General features: G+C 40.4%; 1 protein-coding gene across 1 annotated transcript in view; it reads left to right on the forward strand.

Annotated features, from left to right (window-relative positions):
• The window catches only part of myo16 (myosin XVI), a 351,480-nt gene that overhangs the window by 150,127 nt on the left and 180,289 nt on the right, over nucleotides 1-21,064 (forward strand). The window contains exons 10-14 of the mRNA XM_060826459.1: nucleotides 1,922-2,032; nucleotides 4,044-4,109; nucleotides 6,638-6,765; nucleotides 9,151-9,256; nucleotides 17,889-18,006. Of these exons, the coding sequence (XP_060682442.1) occupies nucleotides 1,922-2,032; nucleotides 4,044-4,109; nucleotides 6,638-6,765; nucleotides 9,151-9,256; nucleotides 17,889-18,006 (529 nt within the window). The remainder of the gene's footprint in view (nucleotides 1-1,921; nucleotides 2,033-4,043; nucleotides 4,110-6,637; nucleotides 6,766-9,150; nucleotides 9,257-17,888; nucleotides 18,007-21,064) is intronic.

Below are 21,064 nucleotides of genomic sequence, written 5' to 3' on the forward strand. Positions count from 1 at the left end.
CCCCACCACCAGGGATATATTTCCCTCACCTCCCCTATCAGTGTTCCAAAAACACCACTCTCTCCGTGACTCCCTCGTCAGGTCCACACCCCCCACCAACCCAACCTCCACTCCCGGCACCTTCCCCTGCAACCGCAAGAAATGCAAATCTTGTGCCCACACCTCCCCCCTTACTTCCCTCCAAGGCCCCAAGGGATCCTTCCATATCTGCCACAAATTCACCTGCACCTCCACACACATCATTTACTGCATCCGCTGCACCCGATGTGGCCTCCTCTATACTGGGGAGACAGGCCGCTCTCTTGCAGAACGTTTCAGAGAATACCTCTGGGACACCCGCACCAACCAACCCAGCCACCCCGTGGCTCAACACTTCAACTCCCCCTCCCACTCCACCAAGGACATGCAGGTCCTTAGACTCCTCCATTGCCAGACCAGAGCAACACGACGACTGGAGGAAGAGTGCCACATCTTCCGCCTAGAAACACTCCAACCACAAGGGATGAACTCAAATTTCTCCAGTTTCCTCATTTCCCCTCCCCCCACCTTGTCTCAGTCCCAACCTTCGAACTCAGCACCACCTTCCTAACCTGCAATCTTCTTCCTGACCTCTCTGCCCCCATCCCCACTCCGGCCTATCACCCTCACCTTAACCTCCTTCCACCTATCACATCTCCATCGCCCCTCTCCCAAGTCCCTCCTCCCTACCTTTTATCTTAGTCTGCTTGGCACACTTTCCTCATTCCTGAAGAAGGGCTCATGCCCAAAATGTCGATTCTCCTGCTCCTTGGATGCTGCCTGGCCTGCTGCGCTTTTCCAGCAACACATTTTCAGCTCTGATCTCCAGCATCTGCAGTTCTCACTTTCTCCTACAACATTATAACCCCCCCAGTCTTGTGAACATCATAACCCCTCAGCCTTGTCAACATAATAGCCCCCGAGCCTTGTCAACATTATAACCCCCCAGTCTTGTGATCATTATAACCCCCCTGTCCTGTGATCATTATAATCCCCCAGACTTGTGAACATTATAACCCCCCCCCAGTCTTGAGGACATTATAAACCCCCCAGCCTTGTGAACATTATAATCCCCTAAATTTGTGACCATTATAACCCCCCAACCTTGTGAACATTATAACCCCCCCCCCAGTCTTGTGGACTTTATAAACCCCCCAGCCTTGTGAACATTATAACCCCCTAGCATTGTGAACATTATAATACCCCAGCCTTGTGTACATTATAACCCCCTAGCCATGATGAGATATGTGTATAACAACAGTTTTAAATTGAGTAATGACCTTAAGAGTGTGAGTTTGCAGAGAAATGATGATGCCAGGTAACCCTGAAGAGCACAGAGAATAGTTGACCTACTTTCTACTATGCTGAGTGACCCTTCTCACAGTGGAAACAGAACTGATATCACTTTTGCTGCTCTTTTTCTCCAGGGTGGAGTGTGTTGGATGGCTGAGTGGGATGGAGTAGTTGGGTGGGGTGTGGTGGGTGGGGTGACTGGGCAGGGTGTAATGGGGTGTCTGGGTGGGGTGTGGTTGAGTGGGGTGGCTGTGTGGGATGGATGGGTGGCTGGGTGGGGTGCGGTGGGGTGGGTGGTTGGGGGGGTGGCTGTGTGGGTTGAATGGAGTGTCTGAGTGGGATGTGGTGGTGTGGGTGGGGTGGGTGGGGTGGCTGAATGTGTTAGAATGGTTTGGGTGCGGTGTCCTCGTGTTGCTTTCAGTTAATAATTTATCCATTGGCCTAATTTAAAGAAATCAATGGATAAGCAAAAGTTATAAATCTGATTCCATGAAGGGTCCATCTCTCTTTGAAAGTACGTGATTGTGGAATTAGTTCATTATAGAAACTTACTCTGAGTAAGTTCTGATTTCCTCCTCCCACCCACTCCTGTCTTTGTTACAAACTCCAGGTGAAGCTGATTCCTCCTGCTCCAAATGATGACCTTTCTACCTTGAGTGAACTGACAGATAGAAGCCTTCTGTACGAAATTCAGAAGCGATTCACCAATGATCAAATATATGTAAGTGTACACACATAGACATGTATTCTACTAACTGGATTTGCAGCAGATATGAAAATCTTGCAATTAAAGCATTCATTTCACAAATCTAGGATGTCTAAATTTTGTGTATTTTTAAAATTCTGTGAATGTTATGACATAAGAAATATGGCAGCCAAGCAAGTTTGCATTAGGACAAGCTCCCAATATGACAATGACATATAATGTCTTTTAGTGATGTTGAATAATCTTGTTCCTGTCAGAACACCAGGGATAACTCCCTTACATTGATTGAAATTTTGCTCTGGGATCCTTTAAGTGTGCCTGAGGAAACAAACTGGGTCCTATTCCACCTCTCATCCAAACGTTGGCATTTCCAGAAACTTAGCATTCCCTTAGTTCAGCGCTGGTTTCTGGAACGGATCTTGAAAGTCCATCTCTGACTCAGAAAAGTCTAAGCCATTGAGCCACAGCTGACACTCAAAGAAATAAAACAACACAAAGTAAAACACTTTGGGAATTAATTGGCATTCTCCAAGAAAGAACACAGGAGTCTATTTGTTCACTCCATTTCTTGGCCATTCAGTAACGTTGTCATATGTCCCATTTAAAGGAGGGTTAATTATTTATTCGAATGTTGCCAATGTATGTTGATGATGGTGAAAGTCAGAACATTAAAAAAAAGGGGAACATTTAATGAAGATTAAGGTGTGAACCAGACTATGTTATACAGTTAATTATAATCTCTGCATTGAGAATCTAGATCAAGCAAGTTCCGCCGGCTGTCTTTAGGTAACAGAAGGCCTCCAACCCATAGAAACCTACTCTTTGTGTCTTATAGAAACTGAGAAGATGTTAGAAAATAAACAACATAAGTCTATCTAGCTGGTGTTTCACTACCCTGCTAGTAATCTATTCTGCATTAATGAGTTGTTAGCTAATTAAACCAATTAATATCTATCAGTTCATCCATAACAGCTGGAAATCAGAACCAAGGAAACTTCCAGCTGTGCACAAGCATCCAAAGTTACCTGTCACTTTCAAGTGTGCGACATCTAATAATGTCACATCTCAGAGGATGCATTTTCTGAAAGAAATTACCTATTTTACTTCTAGATGTATGCACTTTTCCCATAATATTTCATAGTTTGAGAGTCTGTTTGGTATGGCAAAGACTGCTTTTATGTGCACATTGGCATGATTGTAATTCAACATTGCAACTTTGAGATCTGTTCGAATTCATATCTTGAAATGAATGCACATTAATAGAGGCAAGGATATAAAGTTTATTGTTGCACCTTAATATTTACTTTTCCAATGCAAGAATTAAAAGACATTCTTGGAAATTCTTGCTCTGATTCTACAAAAATATATCAAAGAAGAATTTCAATTAAATCTTCTGTTGTTGATTCAGCTTTGGCCCAATATCAAATCTTTCCTAAACTGCTACTTCAAAAATGGAAAAAGTTTTTATTTTCTGTATTACCAAACCTAGCTATCGCTATGGCCAATTACCTGGAACTAAATTTGCTAAACCCAGTGGTATGAAAAAATGATATACTCATTATGCAAAGTTTTGTTTGCCCCATTACTTCCTAGAGAATCACATTCATTTGTACAAGCCACAGTTTTGTGAACACTTTCTTGCTGCTATAAGTGAGGGGTAATGCTGTATTTATCCAGGTGCACAGTGGCCTTTCAATGATGGTGCAGGCGCAAGAGATGCCATGCTTTTGGCTAATATCTGCTGAACAGCAAGTTGTTCTGGGAATAGTGTGGCTAGAATCATGTGATGTAGTTTGATAGGTGGTTAACACAGCAAATTGGGAAGATATGGGAGAGAACTTACTAGACTGCTCAGTGAACAACCTTCTAATACAAGTTGGATTGACAAACAGATGCCAAAGATACTTATTGTGTATTTTTGCAATTAACCTTATTAAATATTATATTTAATCTGATTTTATCCTTTAAGTTTCTCCTTCACAAAATGAATCATATTAATCGTTGAATGACTGACTTTTTTTCTCAGACTTATATCGGGCATATTCTGCTGATGGTAAATCCATATAAAGAACTTCCGATATATTCCACCACGGTGAGCACAATTTATTTTTAATGTAATTATGTATAATATGACACACAATGGTTTAGTATGTTATTGCTAGACTATTAATCCAGTGACACCAGTCATAATCTGGGCTTGCAGGTTCAATCCCTGCCATATTAGATAGGCAGGAGGCTGGAAAAACACAGCAAGTCAGTCAGCATCAGGAAGTGGAGAAGTCAACGTTTCGGGTGTAACCCTTCTTTAGAACTGGGGATGGGTGTGGGGGAAGCTGCAGACAAAGAGGTGGGGTGGGGGTGGGGTAAGATGGTGAGGTGGGGAATAGGTGAACACAGGTAGAAGGTACGACCTGATTGGTTGATGGGAAGAATGAATCCGATTGGTGGCAAGAAGAAGGGTCAGTCAGAGGAATGGAAGGAAGAGGGAGAGGCTGTGAAGGGAATTGGGTGATGGGAAAGGAGGTTATTTGAAATTGGAGAACTCAATGTTGAGTCCTCCAGGTTGTAGGCTGCCCAAGAGGAAGATGGTGTGTTGTTCTTCCAATTTGTGGTTTGATTCATTGTAGTAATGGAGGAGGGAAAGGAAGGTCATGTCAGAAAGGGAATGGGAATGGGAAGGGGAATTAAAATAGGCAGTGACTGGGAGGTCCAGTCAGCCCCTGTGGGCCTGGCTGAGATGTTCGGTGAACTGTTCCCTAAGTTTATGTTTCGTCTCCCTGACGTAGAGAAGACCACATCAGGAGTACCTGATGCAGTAAACTAGGTTGGATGAGAAGCAGGTGAACCTCTGTCTCACTTGGAAGGATTGTCTGGGGCCCTGGATGGAGGTGAGGGGTTAGCGTACTGGCAGGTTTTTGCCTCTTTTCCAGTTGCAGGGGAAGGTACCTTGCCCTGTCATGGCATTTAGTGGAATTTGGATTCAATTAAAAATCTGTAATGGAGAGTTTAATGATAAGCATGAAACCAGTATCAATTGTCACAGAAAAGCCTGTCTGGCTCTCCAATGTCCTTTAGGGAAGTAAATCTGCCATGTTTACCTGGTCTGCCCTGCAGAAATGTGGTTGTGGGCAATTAGGGATGGACTATAAATGGTGGCCTGGTCAGTGACACTGCATCCTATGAATGAATAAATAAAAAACAATTCTGACTTTCCTTTAGTGCATAGCATCCCACTGGATTTGATGTAGCTCAGACCATTTTTTACTGATATCAGCAAAGCAGTGCAATGCACCCTTGATTCAGCTACCACAGACTAACATCAGGTGCACTGTAATTTACATTTGTTCCTGCTGTATGTGAGACTCCAGCTGAGAATGTGAATTGGAACTCTCATCCAGAAAGAGTCTGCATTGGAATTTAGAGTCTCAATTTTGATTCCAATGAATATTGATTTATTTTCCTCTCTTCATGGTATTGAGTTAACTAGGCTTTCAGTAGGTTTCATTGGTTGCTCACTAAATTATACAATTAGTCCCATTGGCTTGGACAGTGATCAGTGTTATGACACAGAAGGAAGCGATTTGGCCCATTGCATCTACTCTGGACAAGTTCCTGGAATACTCATTTATATACAATGCAATGGGTAGCACAGTGGCTCAGTGGTTAGCACTGCTGCCTCACAGCATCAAGAACCAGGATTTGATTCTACCGTTGGGTGACAGTCTGTGTGGAGTTTGCACATTCTCCTCGTGTCTGCGTGGGTTTCCTCCCACAGTCCAAAGATGTGCAGGTTAGGTGGATTGGCCATGCTAAATTACCCATGGTGTCCAGGAATTTTCAATTTAGGTTGATTAGCCCTGGAAAATGTAGGGTTACAGGGAAAAGGTAGGGGTTGAGGGGATAGTTCTGGGTTTGATCCTGTGGAGCAGACAATAATAATTTTCTACTTTACTCAGTCCAAAGTCCAGATGGATTTTAGTTCAATTGCAAATAAAAGATCTTATCAATGTGATACCACTTCAATTTACCTAAATGTTGGGTCTCCTGCCCTTTTCCAATGGGTTCTTGAGTCAACTGAACACACCCAGCAGACTCAGAGGTTGATGACAAAAGTTTGGTTACCAAAAGGAACATTGGTTAAAATTCACTCCAATCTCAAACCTTAATTCCTGGAAGCAAAGGAGATTTAGTGGAAATAAAAATCAATCAATAAAATCTTAACCTGGCACAAGATTCAGGGCTTCTGCCCGAAACGTCTATTTTCCTGCTCCTTGGATGCTGCCTGACCTGTTGTGCTTTTCCAGCACTGTTCTAATCCAGACTTGGGTTTACAGTACCTGCAGTCCACGTTTTTATCTACAAGATTCACACCAGACAATTATTAACATGATTAACTTTGAAATTTAGTTCCAAGAGGAAAATATGTTCTGGAGTACTTTTCACTGGAAAATTATCTAACATTACATCACTAGGAAAAGGCTACTATTTCCCTGTGGTGTTGAGAGAGTGTATGCTGGTTGTAATTATTACTTCATTCATTTCCAACAGAAGATTGTTTTATGATTGTCCAGGATAGAAGCACAAATGCTAACTCTGCAATAATCTGTACTTTTTTTGTAGATTACCCAGCTTTATCTGAATAATATGGTGAGGCTGAGTTCCTCACTCCCACCACACATATTTTCCTGCACTGAAAGAGCTTATCATATGATGATACAGGAGCAAAGGTCACAGTGCTTCATCCTGAGGTACAGTTAGCACTTCTTAAGTTATGATTAATAGCCCTTTGAGTATGGAGTCATACAGCACAGAAGCAGACCCTTTGGCCCAACTCATACATGTTGACCAAGTTTCCTGAACTGAATTAGTCTCACTTGCCTGCATTTGGCCCATATCCTCTAAATTCTTCTGATTCTCCTGTCCAAATGTCTTAGGGGCATGGAACGTATTGCCTGCAACAGTAGTAGACTCGCCAACTTTAAGAGCGTTCAAATGGTCATTGGATAGGCATTTGGACGAGAATGGAATAGTGTAGGTTCGATAGGCTTCAGATTGGTTTCACAGGTTGGTAAAACATCGAGGGCTGAAGGGCCTGTACTGCGCTGTAATGTTCTATGTTCCATTTTCTTTTTAATGTTGTAATTGTATTCACTGTGGCATCTGGTCTGTAGAATAGGGATTGGGGATCAGTTGTAATTCTATTGGAAGAGTTTTGAACATAATCTGGGATAAAGAATGAGACAAAATTGCTGTGGTAAGATATAAAATAATCCTGGAGATGGTTGGAATGATCTCAAAGCATGGAAGTTTAATAGTTAAAATTGGGGAGGCAGTGAAACTTAGCAAAATCAAGGTTATGTTAGCTAACAGAAATTTTGTCTAGGCCTGGATTTGATATAAGTGGTGAGTTATTAGATATGTGCTTCGTAGTATGGAACTTAAAAATTGCTTAAAAGAGAGACATGCAGCTGAAGTTTTTCAAATTGCATTAATTGAGACAAATGAAAGAATGCCAAATGTCAAATTATCACAAAAATTTAAACTACAAGCGAGCTGATTGTGTGGCAAATCAACTCTGATTCACCAGGACATTGTTGTGGGGAAGCAATAGAGATGTAGAAGCACCCCTAAGGTCCCTGTGTCGCTTTTAACAAGCATCGTTAAGGCACATTACCAATTTAACCGATTTTTTTACTATTGCTGTTAGCATAGCTATAAGCACAATGAGCATTTTTCAGCAAGTCCAATCACAAAATGACAGCCAATAAGAGAATTTTTGGTTTGAGGGTTTGCAAGCATGGACTGGTCGATTATGGCCTTTATTCTGTATATGATACGAAATTACTGTGTAAAGAAATGTTTTCTAATTTCCCCTTCCAGTTTTTTAAGCTGCTGTTTTAAATCGATGAACTTTGGTCATTAAGCTCTCACTACAGGAACTAATTTCTCTCAACATGTGGTGAGTTTTAACAGAGGATGTTGAGAAGATTTGAAAATTAACGGCGTAGCTCCTGCAAACCTCCTCCCTTGTCTTCCACCATAGCCGAGGGTACACCTCATTTGAGCCTGGGAGTTTATCTAATTTAAAACCTGCTAATTCCTCCAGTAATCTAGGATAGTATCCCATTAATGTTTAAATATTTGTTGAACCTGTATGTATTGTAAATCTTGCGCAAGAACACTAAATCCCTCTGTGCCTCAGAATTCTACAGGTATTCTATTGTGTAGTTCAACCAGTTTTACTATAAATTTAAAACATTCCTTGTATCTCCCCAGTGCCAATTTAAACTGCATGTGTTTTGATGGATTAACATTTTCTAAATCACTAACCGATCACTTACCTGCTCATCTAATTAATGTCTATGAACAATCACCAGCTATTTGAGGCTGAGGAAGAGATGTAAAAAGCAACAACTCCATCTCTCTCTGCAATAAGTCTGCACTTACACCGAATTCCCAAGATACTATTTGTTCCATGCCATTTTGCCGGTCAGCTTCTGTTAAACTCAAATTGTTATCTAGTTTGTAGAGCCTGACCGTTAACCTAAATGTTAGCTTGAGGAAAATGTACCAGAATTGTCCAACCTGCTCTAAATTTCCACATGAGCACCTATTCCTTGTTGTATTCAATCCTTGTCAACTCCATTCTTAGTTCCCATTCAGTAAGCATTAATGTCCTTTGGAGAGAAAGAGATAAACATTAAAGAAGCAATTGCTTTGACTAAACTTCGTCACCTTAAATGGGATTCATTAACTTCGCTGCTGGTGAGTGCTAAAATAAATAAAGTTGAACAGTGAAATGTGAGCATTGGTGTATGTAATTTGGGTCAGTTTGTAACAATGGGGTTGTGATTCTGAAGATGGTATCTTTCCACTGAAGGAGTCAGACCCCAGGGCACACTTCCAGCTTTAATATGGGATTAAATTGAAAACCCTACACGCCCTCAGGTTAAATTCACCATCTCTCTCTTTCTCTCTTCACCCCCACCCCCACCCACCCCAAGATGAGAGTTATTAGTATTTAGCTGTGCTTTGTTAAAGCTTCATGCTCTGTTAAATCTGTTTCCTTCCATCTGATGCATTTAATGTGTTCTGAAAAAAAGGATCAGACTCTAGCGTCTTCTCTCTTGCAGTGGTGAAACTGGATCAGGCAAAACAGAAGCGTGCAAACACATTGTGAAGCACCTGGCGTGTAGATCAATGACCACTGAGTGTGTGCTTGAAACAAAGATTAACCACGTAAGTAGCAAAGAATAAATAATCGTGTGGCAAAAAAAACCTCTTGTAATCCATGTAGTATTAGGATTAAGATAATATGACGTTGTTGCTCACTTCTTATTGAAACTAAAAGCAAAATATTCAGACTCGTCTGGTTTTTGAACATTGTAATTCTGCCCCCAGCATGGTGCATCATTTGATGGGACACCAAGACTAAACATTACAGGCTTTAATATGTGAACTGTGTTCAGCTTTCATTATCCAGCCTTTATATGCAATCCGCACAAAGTGCATTTTGTAAATTGTTGATTGTATTTCCCATAAGATAAAGGTAGCAACTTACAGCTGTCTTGTTCTCCAGAAGCTGGGGCTCTATTACTGACCTTTAATCTTTTAATTTTCTGTCCTTTATACCAATGGGATAGTATTGAAAAGTAGGGAAGTTATGTTCAACTTACATCACACCCTTGGTTAGATCACGCTCAAATTATTGCATGCAAACCAACTTGTTATATTACATTGATAAAATGATATAGAAAGATGATTTCTTAAAAAAAAGTCATATCTAACAAAAGGAAAACAAATTTGGAGTTCTTGACTTATAACTCTGTTAGCACTATCCTTTTCCTAAATCCGATCAGAAATACAACCAGACATAGGCGAACAAACACCAATGTTACGGATGAAGGTAAAGATACTGGAGAAATGTCGTCCAGTAGCACACAAGTCCACATGATTTGATGAGATCTCTCTTTTGCTTCTTCCAAATCCTTCTGATCTCTGACCTTTTTTTCCAGATCCTTTCAGTTCTTCGCTAAAGACACAGGGCATTCAACTCATTTGTTTTTGGGTCTTTCTGTCACTGTTTAGGGGCAATAGCAAATGGGAGGAGAGATGAGCTACCTTTCACTTTGTGGTTAGTTCGCTGCAGAGAACTGCTGTCTCTTGCATCTGGACCCTGTGTAGTTCATGCACAAGCTGTCCAATTACCCCAATGCCAATGAGAGCATCGTTATTATACTGATGACGCCTGGCTGTTTGTTGGAGAGGAATTTTAAAGAGGAGTCTGAGTCCAATGTGCAGTAGCACAAGTCAATCTTTATTTGGAGCTCCTTTACCACACATGTGGGAGAGACCAGAGACCGCTCTGAATCTGGCTTTCATATGTGACCCTTCTGCCCTCTTAAATACAGCTCAGATCGGAGGTCAGTGATACTCTACTTTTTCCAGTAAAGTCCTGATATTTACACATATCGCCTTACAATGGTTTTATGCAACATTGATACCAGTGCTTGTCACATCCCCTCTGATCCAGAATCCAGTCCTGTGAATGCATCATCAATGAGGGGCAACTTCATCTCGTGATGTTTGCCCGACCTTTATCACCTATCCTTGGACTCTTATGTTACTGACCACAATCCCACACTGATTGTTAAGTCCCTTCCTAGACACTTGCCAGTGGAATTGAATGTTTGCTTATTACTAATGATTATTTAAATTCCACAATGCAATTCATATCCCTTGCTGATCTTAGTACTGAAGGTTAAAAAGGTCTTAATTTCTACCAATTGTTATAATATTTGCAATATCAGCTCTAATATACAGTTACTTATAAAATTATGCATTGTTAGACCTCATACTAGGATTCTATGGCAAAGTGAACAATTTCAGGAGTGCATTCACTTATATCTGACTTGTTTCCAAAATTATTCGCTTTGTCACAGAATCATAGTGTTAGGTTTAACTGTGTATAACTTTCTAAGTATCTGACTTGCCAAGTCAGATCTTGTTGTCTATTCTCTCGAGGTCATGGTGACCCTGTTTCAAAATTAATTCTGCGCCCCCCCCACTCCCCCCCCCCTCCCCCTACCCACCTTGTTGCTACGTTATTTACATCTTGGTATTCTTGTGAGGTTACCTTGTTGATCACATTTTGTTGTAATCTTTTTGCTGATGGAGAAAAATGTTTCTTCAAGGGTGTCTCTGCATCCAGGTTAACTGCTTTCATAAATTTAATTCCTCAAGGCCTAATAAATCTAAACTGCTATTATTGTATGACTTTGCGTCTAATCTAATATATAATTTTAATTGTTTTGAAACGCCTCATCTCAGTTAGGTCAAGCTTTCCCTTTCTATTTCATATAAAAATTAGAAATCTCAAATCCAATGGTTTTCATCTGAGCTGCCTTATTAACGTCTTTCTATTTGAATTCTAGTCCCATCTTACTAAGACTTAGAGGCATTTTCTTGTCTGTCTGTGAAGGCCATGATTTAAGCTATATGAAATGTTGATTCAGCTAAAACTTCCTTTCAAGGTGTCAGTTAAAAAGGAAACCCCTAATAGCCATTTTGTCATATTCAGCCATAGGCCAATGTGGTCTGCATGCCAATGTGTCTCTCAACATACTATATACATACTAAGAAAGAATTGAAAGGCTGAGTCTTTTTTTTGAAAAAACTCTGAGATCTGACCTAATAGAGGTCTTTAAAATCGTGGCAGGTTTTGATAGCAGTGGGATATAGAGGAAATGTTTCTTCTTGTGATGAAAGAGGCTGAAAAATGTGTTGCTGGAAAAGCGCAGCAGATCAGGCAGCATCCAAGGAGAGGGACAATCGACGTTTCGGGCATAAGGCTGTCAATTAAAAATATTCAGCAAGAAATCCAACAGAGAAATCTAAAGAAATCTATTTTAGATAAGAACATAAGAACTAGGAGCAGGAGTACGCCATCTGGCCCATCGAGCTAGCTCCGCCATTCAATAAGATCATGGCTGATCTTTCCGTGACCTCAACTCCACTTCTCCGCCCTCTCACCGTAGCCCATAATTCCTTTACCATTCAAACAATTATCTATCTTTGCTTTAAAAACATTCAATGAGGAAGATTCAACTACTTCACTGGGCAGGGAATTCCACTGATTCACAACCTTCTGGGTGAAGAAGTTCCTTCTTAATTCAGTTCCAAACCTGCTTCCCTCTAATTTTGAGGCTATACCCTCCTGTCCTAGTTTCACCCACCAGTGGAAACATTCTCTCTACTTTTATCCTCTCCAATTCCTTCATAATTTTATGTTTGTACAATATACCCCCTAGTTCTTCTAAATTCCAATGAATATAATCCCAGTCTACTAAGCCTCTCCTCATAAGTCAACCCTCTCAACTCCGGAATCAACTTAGTGAACCTTCTCTATACCCCGTCCAGTGCCAGTCCATCCTATCTCAAGTAAGGAGACCAAAACTTTACAAAGATTGGAGAAAATGTGAGACTTGCTATCATTGGGAATGGTTCAAGTAAAAAGCAAAGATGCATTTCAGGAGAAACTAGTCAAGCATTTGAGGGAGAAGGGAGGAGATGTTAACAATGCTAGATTTGGATGAAAAAAATGGGAGGGGGCCTGAGTGGATTGAAAAACTTGGCATGGGCCCATTGGGCTGAATGGCCTGTGAGTAAATGGAAGTGATTTCAAGCTGAACAACAAGACTTCCTTTAAAACTATAAAACAGAAGAGAGAGACCAAAGTAAACAAATACCCTGAAAGAATGAGGCTAGTAAAATAATAATGGGGAATGAGGAAATGGCAGAAGAATGTTCTGAATATTTTGCATCAGTTTTCACAATAGAAGATGTGAACAACGTTCCAAAAACACTAAATAATCACTGGGGCTAAAGAGTGATTCATCCGTTGGAACTGATAGGATGAATCATTGGATTGTAAAAGAAATAGCTACAGAGATAACGGGTCCATGGATCATAATTTTCCAAGGTTGCTTCGATTCTGAAAGGTTCTAGACAATTGGAAAACTGGCAATGTAACATTTTATTTAAAAAAGGAAGGAGGTAGAAAAACAACTTATTATAGGCCAATAACATCTGTTATTGAGAAAATACTGTCTATTATAAAGGATGTAATGGCAGCGCACTTAGAAAATACATAAAATGATCAAGCAACATCAGTATGACTTCACAAAGGGAAAATCATGCCTGACAAATTTACTAGGTTTCTTTGAAGAGGTTACAACAGGATGGATGAAAGGGTAGCAGTGGATATAATACATTTGTACTGGTAAGGTATCACATGTTAATCTACTTAAGAGAAAAATCCATGGTGTAGGAAACAGTCTATTAGCATCAATAGAAAATTGGCTTAACTAATAGAAGAGAAAGATTTGGAATAAGTGGGGCATTTTCAGGATAGCAATGTGTAACTAATGGTGTGCCATAGGGAACAGTACTGTGGCCACAATTATTTACAATTTGTGTTAATGACTTGGATGAGGAAAGTGAATGTACTGTAGCCAAGTTTGCAGATGACAGAAAAATAGTGGGAATGTAAATAGTGAAGATGACACAAAGAGTCTACAGAGGAATAGAGATTAAGCAAGTGGTCAAAAAAACTGGCAGATGTAATATAGTGTAAAAAATGTGAGACTATGCACCTTTGCAGGAAAAATTGAGAAGCTGGATAGTTTTTTTTTAATTGAGAAAGACCAGAAAGCTACAGCGTGGAGAGATTTGGGAGTCTGTCCTTATCCAATGAGTTGTAATAAAAGCTGGCATACAGGTTCAGCAAATAATAGGGAAAGTAAGTGAAAGATTGACCTTTATTTCAAAGGAAATGCAATATAAAAATAGATGTGCACTTGTGATGTCAAGGCATACAATACAATGGGTTAAGTTTTGGAAATTTGGATTTGTATAGTTCACTGGTAATAGGCCAAAGGACCTTTTTCCACGCTATAGGTTTCTATGACTTTGTGACTCTAAGTGTGGAAACCTTATTGAAACTCTACAAGCATTAGTTGATTTACTGTGAACTGTTTAGGTCACATAATCAAAGAAAGATTGTATAGGTATAGGAGATAGTCAAGAGAAGATTCACTAGATTGACCCTGAGAATGGAAGGGTTCTGCCATGAGGAGAGATTGAGTAGGTTGGGGTTCCAATTAAAGCAGAGGAGGAATTTGTTCTTGAATCTGTGGAAGTTTTACTGCAAAGTGCTGTAAAGGTTAGGTCATTAAATACATAGATTTTTAATCAGCGAAGTAATGAAGGGTTTTTCAGAGAAAGGCTGGAGAGCAGAGTTGACAATTATTGGATCAACCGTGACTGCATTTCATGACTGTACATTGTTTTATTTCTTTTTAAGCAATTTATATTTCCCATACCCTTTCCTTTAGTTACTAGTGCCATCACCTGGAACATCAGCTGCATTACACTGCATGCTTAATGTGTAATGTAACAGTTTGCATTTAAGTAAATTTTCATTTTATCTTTTAGGAATATTTTATATTCACTCTTTTCAAATAATATTCATCCTTGGTTGCTTCTCGATCCTCAGCAATGTTCCTCTTCAAGACCTCGTTGTCATTGACGCAGCTGATACCAAACTATATCTCCATCATCTTTCTGGAACTTTGTGAGGCGTTTTCACTGGCAGGCTGCTTTTCCATTATCTTGACTTGGATAACCCTTAAGCTTTTCCAGCTACCTTATAGAATTTGTAATTATTCACTCATTATGATCTCTCACACCACAGATTTTACATTCTTTCCCGGTCATTGTTTCAGTCTCTGCATCCTGGTCATTGAAGTTTAAAGGTGCTTATAGGCTTTGATTTCAAATGAACAAACCTTGATAACTATTATTACCAACAATGAAATAGTGAAAAATATGACGGATAATTATACAAACACTTGTGTCACTTATGATACCACATCTTGTAGAATTCAGCACCTCATACATGTTGAAACCAAAGAGATCAGTGGAGCATTTTTGTATTCTGAAGTATATAAGATTCCTCTTTATATTCTTTCCATTCACTTCAGCAACTTGAGAAGTTGCATCTTTCAAAGTATGATCTCATCCAATTAACTGGACTTCGGTTTCCATTTTTCAAGACACTCCAACACTTCACTACTTGCTATATTTGCAATACATGGTATTTCATGAGTTAGAAAATACTCCTCCTTTCCATTTGAAACACTGTCTAACTAGAATCCCTTTTCCTAATTGTAAATAACTTACAAAATCTCTGTTGAAAACTAAATTCAATACAAACTGTTGAGTCAGTGATCAGAATGCCCTCACATTCTGGAAGTGGACCAGGTCAGAGTTTCCTTTTCAGAAATGGTTGGGTAATGCTGGGGCTGTAGAGGCTCAAGGTGGCCCAAAGGGATGGGGAATCGTAGAATCTCCACAGTGTGGAAGCAGGACATTCAGTAAATTGAGTCTACACCAACCCTTCTAAGAGCAACCCAGCCAGATGCACCCTATATCCCTGCATTTCCCATAACTGATCCACCTAGCTTGCACATTTCTGGATGCCATGGGACAGTTTAGCATGGCTAACCCACCTAGCCTGCACATCTTTGGACTAGAGCACCCAAAGGAAATCAACGCAGACACAGGGACAACGTGTTGCCAGAAGCTGGAATCAAACCTGGGTCCTTGGTGCTATGAGGCAACAGTGCTAACCACTGAGCCACATGGTCCTCTTTGTGGTTAAGCTGCTCCTCTTGTTACATTGCTGTTGCTAAGCATTAGGCATCATGGGAATGCCCATGTGTGGACCTTACCAACGCTCAGCATTTTATCATGTCAAAGCACATCACATGATTAATTAGTATTTAGAAGATCACTTAATGCTGACTCTATCAATGATGACAATAATTGACATGGGTTAAATGACCAGGTAGTCGATCATGCTGAGGTTGTTTGAGCGTTGGAGTGTTAGCCCACACAGTAGCAGAATTCCCTGCCTTTCTCCAGGTTGGGGTCTAATCATGCACCTTTCTCGTGAGTTAGTGGTTGGTTGAATGGGTTAGAATCACAGACTGCCGATGGAACTAAAAGTGCAGCTAGCGCAGATTGAGTCAGTTCTGAAGAAGGGTCACTGAACCCAAAATTTTAACCTTTCCTTCTCTCCACAGAAGCTGCCAGACCTGCTGAGTTTTTCCAAGAAATTTTGTTTCTATTTCTCATTTCCAGCATCCACAGTTCTATGAGTTTTTTGCTTACATTGCATATTACAAACCCATGATTTTCAGTTCACCCAGGTAAATGGGCAGACAATCATGTGAAATTCTGATTGACATTGACTGCATATGAGACTCTAGAAATGATAGAAAATCCCACAAGATGCACCTCTTCTGAGGGATGATACCAGAATTAGTAATTTGTTTGGAGCATGGAGTGATCTGGTCTCAAAGGCTGTTCTCAGGCATAAGGAGCTGCTACAATGCACATCTCTCTCAAATAAAAACAATCTTTAGGAGCAAAAGAGGGAACAACTGGAGAATTAATAATGTGACTGAAACACAATGATTACTGTAGCCCCCTCAAATCAGTTGTGGAATATTCTGTTTTGAGAATAACTTACAAATAGGAAACAATACTGTGAATATGGATTAAGATCGCATTTTTAGGAAGATTCCTTTTTAAAATGAGATATAAAGGTGAAGAGTCAACCGCGAATCTAAAGAAAATGAACAAATGTAACAAGATTAAACTACAGTGAGATCTAGAAGTGAAATCATTTGAAGGTTGAAAAATTTCAACAAGTGTGGTATTTATTTTCTGACCTTCAGTGCAGAATATAGAATACAGGAGTCTTCTCAGATTAGGGAGCAGTGTTGCAGTGAAAATGAGAAGACCTAGCAGCATCTGTGGACAGAAAGCAGAGTCAATGTTGCAGGTCCTGCAACCTTTCCTCAGAACTGTCATTGTGAACTCTTAGTGTTCTGAAGAAGGGTCACTCCTCAAAACATAAACTCTCTTTCTCACTCCACAGATGCTTCCAAACCTGTTGAGTTTCTCCAGCAATTTCTTTTTTAGATTTACAGCATCCATAGTCCTTCATTTTATTTGAGCTGTGTTTGAGTGTTGGCTGTATTTCAATTGTGAACAATTTATGGTCTTGAGGGGAAATCGTGATTATAACATGACAGAGAAAGTGAATTCCTTCTAAGGCAGAAGAAAATATTGATGTTCCATTTCAGGTTAGAGGAGCTAGTGGGAGTAAGGGCGTCAATCAAATTCTAATCAGGCAGGTAAGGCATTCAGCTGTGAACCAGAAATCGATCATTTTCATGAATGTTACACTGACATTCGTTGGTGACAGCCACTACAGATATTCTGGTGTGGTGCACCTTATTCAAAAGACACAAGGACCAAATTTTGCTCCCTCCCAATTAAAATATCTACTGTAAACTACAAATAAAAAAGAATCATTTGAAGCTTCATTCTTTTCTTAAAACAAAGGACAATGAAGTCACTGTGGAAAAATGAATCTCTCCGTTTCGACGACCAGTTTAGAAATATTTAAATTTTACTGAATATATAAAAATAATCAAAAATTCTTCAAAATCACACAATACCAGGTTATAGTCCAACACGTTTATTTGGAAGCACTAGCTTTCCAAAGTAGCACCTGATGAAGGAGCGACGCTCCGAAAGTTTGTACTTCCAATTAAATGTGTTGGACTATAACCTGGGGTGTTGTGTGTGATTTTTAACTTACGTAATTAAGTAAGAATAACTTTATTCATGCATACTGCTTTTAGTCTCCATGTCACTTGCACAACAGAAAGGAGTGTAAAGCTGTACATGCCAGTACTGGTGATATTTTATTTATTGATGAATATTTTTCTTTCAGGTTAGCTGTGTGTTGGAATCGTTTGGCCATGCAAACACAACACTGAATGAGAACTCCAGTCGGTATATAAAATACCTAGGATTGCAGTTCGGTGAAAACAACAGGACTTTAATTGGAGGTAAGGCTTTTTTTGTGGAAGCATTTAACTTTCAGGATTTCACCAAATTGTACTCTTGGAGCAGAGCTTATCGAAATGCAAACTAGAAAGGGTGAGATATGTAACTCACTAATTCCAGAGTATTCATAACTTATAGGTTGGCATGGGTCTTGAACCCTGGTTCAGATTAACACCAGCTTGCACTGACCATTTAAAATCATGTTGGTTTGGGGATTTGAATTAATCCACAGATGTGTGAATCTATTATACAGTGCTGATTCCCAATTCCATAATGACACAAATGTTGCCAGAGAATGAGATTATTAGTGATGTTAAAAACTTTTCATGGCCTAGTTTTGGTTCTGCTGGTCCAGCCCTGTTCATGAAAGCACCTATAACGGGAAACTACTGCTATTACATCTTCCTCTCCCCTTCTTTTATTCCTGTCTCTCCTCTCCTCCCAAATCTATTCACATTCTCTTCTCTCCATGTTCTCCATCCTCTCCCACCTCCCCCTTACACTGTGCCATTAACAGTAGATACCAAATTCACTTCAAAACCATTGGGCCCTCAATGTTCCTTTGCCAGATTATTGGTTGTAATAGCTGGGCGGTCTGTATTTACAGCTACTTTTATCAATAACAAAACACCAGCTATTGGTTACAGCTCTGCTTCCTGTAGAATTGCTGTAAGACTTTCCTGCCTTGATGATCCTTTCAACCAGAGCTGAAATGTGTTGCCGGAAAAGCGCAGCAGGTCAGGCAGCATCCAAAGAGCAGGAGAATCGACGTTACGGGCATGAGCCCTTCTTCAGGAATCCTGAAGAAGGGCTCATGCCCGAAACGTCGATTCTCCTGCTCTTTGGATGCTGCCTGACCTGCTGCGCTTTTCCAGCAACACATTTTCAGCTCTGATCTCCAGCATCTGCAGTCCTCACTTTCTCCTCGATCCTTTCAACCAGCCAAGTAAGACCTTGATAGAACATCTGGGAACTTTAGAAACTGTGGGTGAAATCTTAGAAGAGTTTGAGTAACATGGGTTATCTTGAGATTTGCAATTAAGTTGGAGGTGAAGCCCATCCCCATGGTAGGAGCAGCTCACTGCATCATTTATGCTTTTCATCAATGTCATGGCGAGGTGGCAAGTTGCCAATGAATATTTAATGTCATGTTGATAGTACAACCTATCTTAATAATATTCAGGTTCCTACCTTAATGAACAAGCTCGACATCAAGAAGACATGGATACCAGAATGGGTTACTGATGGATTCTGTTTGACATTTGCTCCAACTGACCTTCATGTTGTCCACTGCCAATGTAAATCTCGGAGTGTCCATGGGCACGGGTTGTGTGCACCCCTTGTTCTTGGACATTGGCATCTGGCATCTGCCAACCTGTATGTCCATCATGGCACTTCTCCGGTACACTGGCAGGTCATGGTGCATAAAGGACACAACTCGCAGTTCCAATGTAGAGTCAGTGACTCAGAACGTTAACTCTACTTTCTTCCCACAGATGCTGTCAGACTGGTTGAGTTTTGCCAGCAATTTTTGTGTTGCTTCAGATCTCTAGCAGTTCTCTGCTTTATTTTGGAACAGTATTGTGTTGTAAGGAACATTGAAAGGCAGCTAAAGGGATACATTGCGTGCAAGGACAGGCAGAGAGCCATGCTGATTTGACTGGGCTGATTGCTGGCTTGCTCACACAGTTAGTATCTACCTGCATTCTCACAGCTTTCATGCTTAAAGTTGCCTTGACATCCCCAACCTGTTAGTGCTTTGCCACTTCAGCCAGAGCTAAGGTTCCCAAAGCTGCTTTTATGAGATACTGTTTCATGTAGACATAAGGACAGATTGCTTGTTGTGGAAGGAGAGTCTTGGTGATTGGCACATCAAGACGTGAATCTAACACTTCCAGCTGCTTGTGCAGCACACTGCATGGTCATTCCATGAAAAGATTATCTTCGAAACTGGCAAGGGCTAGTCCTCAACCCAGATAAGGGGGAGCCACGGTTGGTCAGGAGATCCTTGTACTGTCAGTCATGGACACAGTTCACACACAGTTCGGGGACTTTTCATAGTCAGTCATCTGTTTGGGCTTATCATGGTCAAGGAATGTGCCTGACTACAGTCTGGGCAGTGGGAAGTGGTCAACTGGTAGAGGCTGACAGGAGAATTTGCATACCATAAGTCTAGGAGCTACAAACTCAATGGTCAGGGGTCTGGTCAGTATTTCTTGTCAGTATGGATCTGCTACAGAAGGCTAGTATGCATGTGCAGCAAGCTAATAGGAAGGCCAATAGAATGTTAGCCTTTATTGCAAGAGGATTTGAATACCAGAGTAGTGAAGTCTTGCAAATTGCACTGGAGCTTGCTTAGACTGCATCTGGAGTATTGTGTGCAAGTTTGGTCTCCTTATCTCAGCAGAAATGTCATTGCCATAGAGGGAGACTTGCTCCTGACATAGTGGGACTATCCTATGAGAAAAGGTTGGATCTGTATTCTCTCGAGTTTTGAATTGTGTGATGTGATTGCAATGAAATTTATAAAAGTGGAAACTTAGGGTAGATATTTTCCCAGATGGTGGAGTTTAGAACCAGAGGCCATAACTGATTTTAATTATTGGATGGTTCAGGATGGCAGAACAGAAAGTGGCTGTCATTCAACTTTATTGCATTTTCATGAAAACCATGTCTTCGATAAAGTAATAGTCAACCACTTTGAAGTGTTTGATATGTGATATCTCATTTACTATATTTGAATTTGCAGGTGCATGTAAGAATTTCCTTCCATGCCTTTATAGATTCCATCCTGGGCTTAGATTTACCTTTGAATAGAGCAGTCAAGCCAGCTCCCTCTTCTCCTGTCGGCTGTTCAATTTGCTGATAGACTTTTTTTTAACCAGTACCCACCACAAACCTCCATTCAGTGAATGACATAGGCATTAGATTTCTTCACTGACATCCAATGCAAGCTCTCATTTCTTGGTAATCTTCGAAATATGATTGGTGCCTTCTGCTCACTGCGTAAGTCTAATACCAATCTCAGGTGCCTTAAATCATCAGTCACGTGAACTGATG

The sequence above is a fragment of the Hemiscyllium ocellatum genome, chromosome 6 (genome assembly GCF_020745735.1).
Source record: "Hemiscyllium ocellatum isolate sHemOce1 chromosome 6, sHemOce1.pat.X.cur, whole genome shotgun sequence".
Classification (NCBI taxonomy): domain Eukaryota; kingdom Metazoa; phylum Chordata; class Chondrichthyes; order Orectolobiformes; family Hemiscylliidae; genus Hemiscyllium; species Hemiscyllium ocellatum.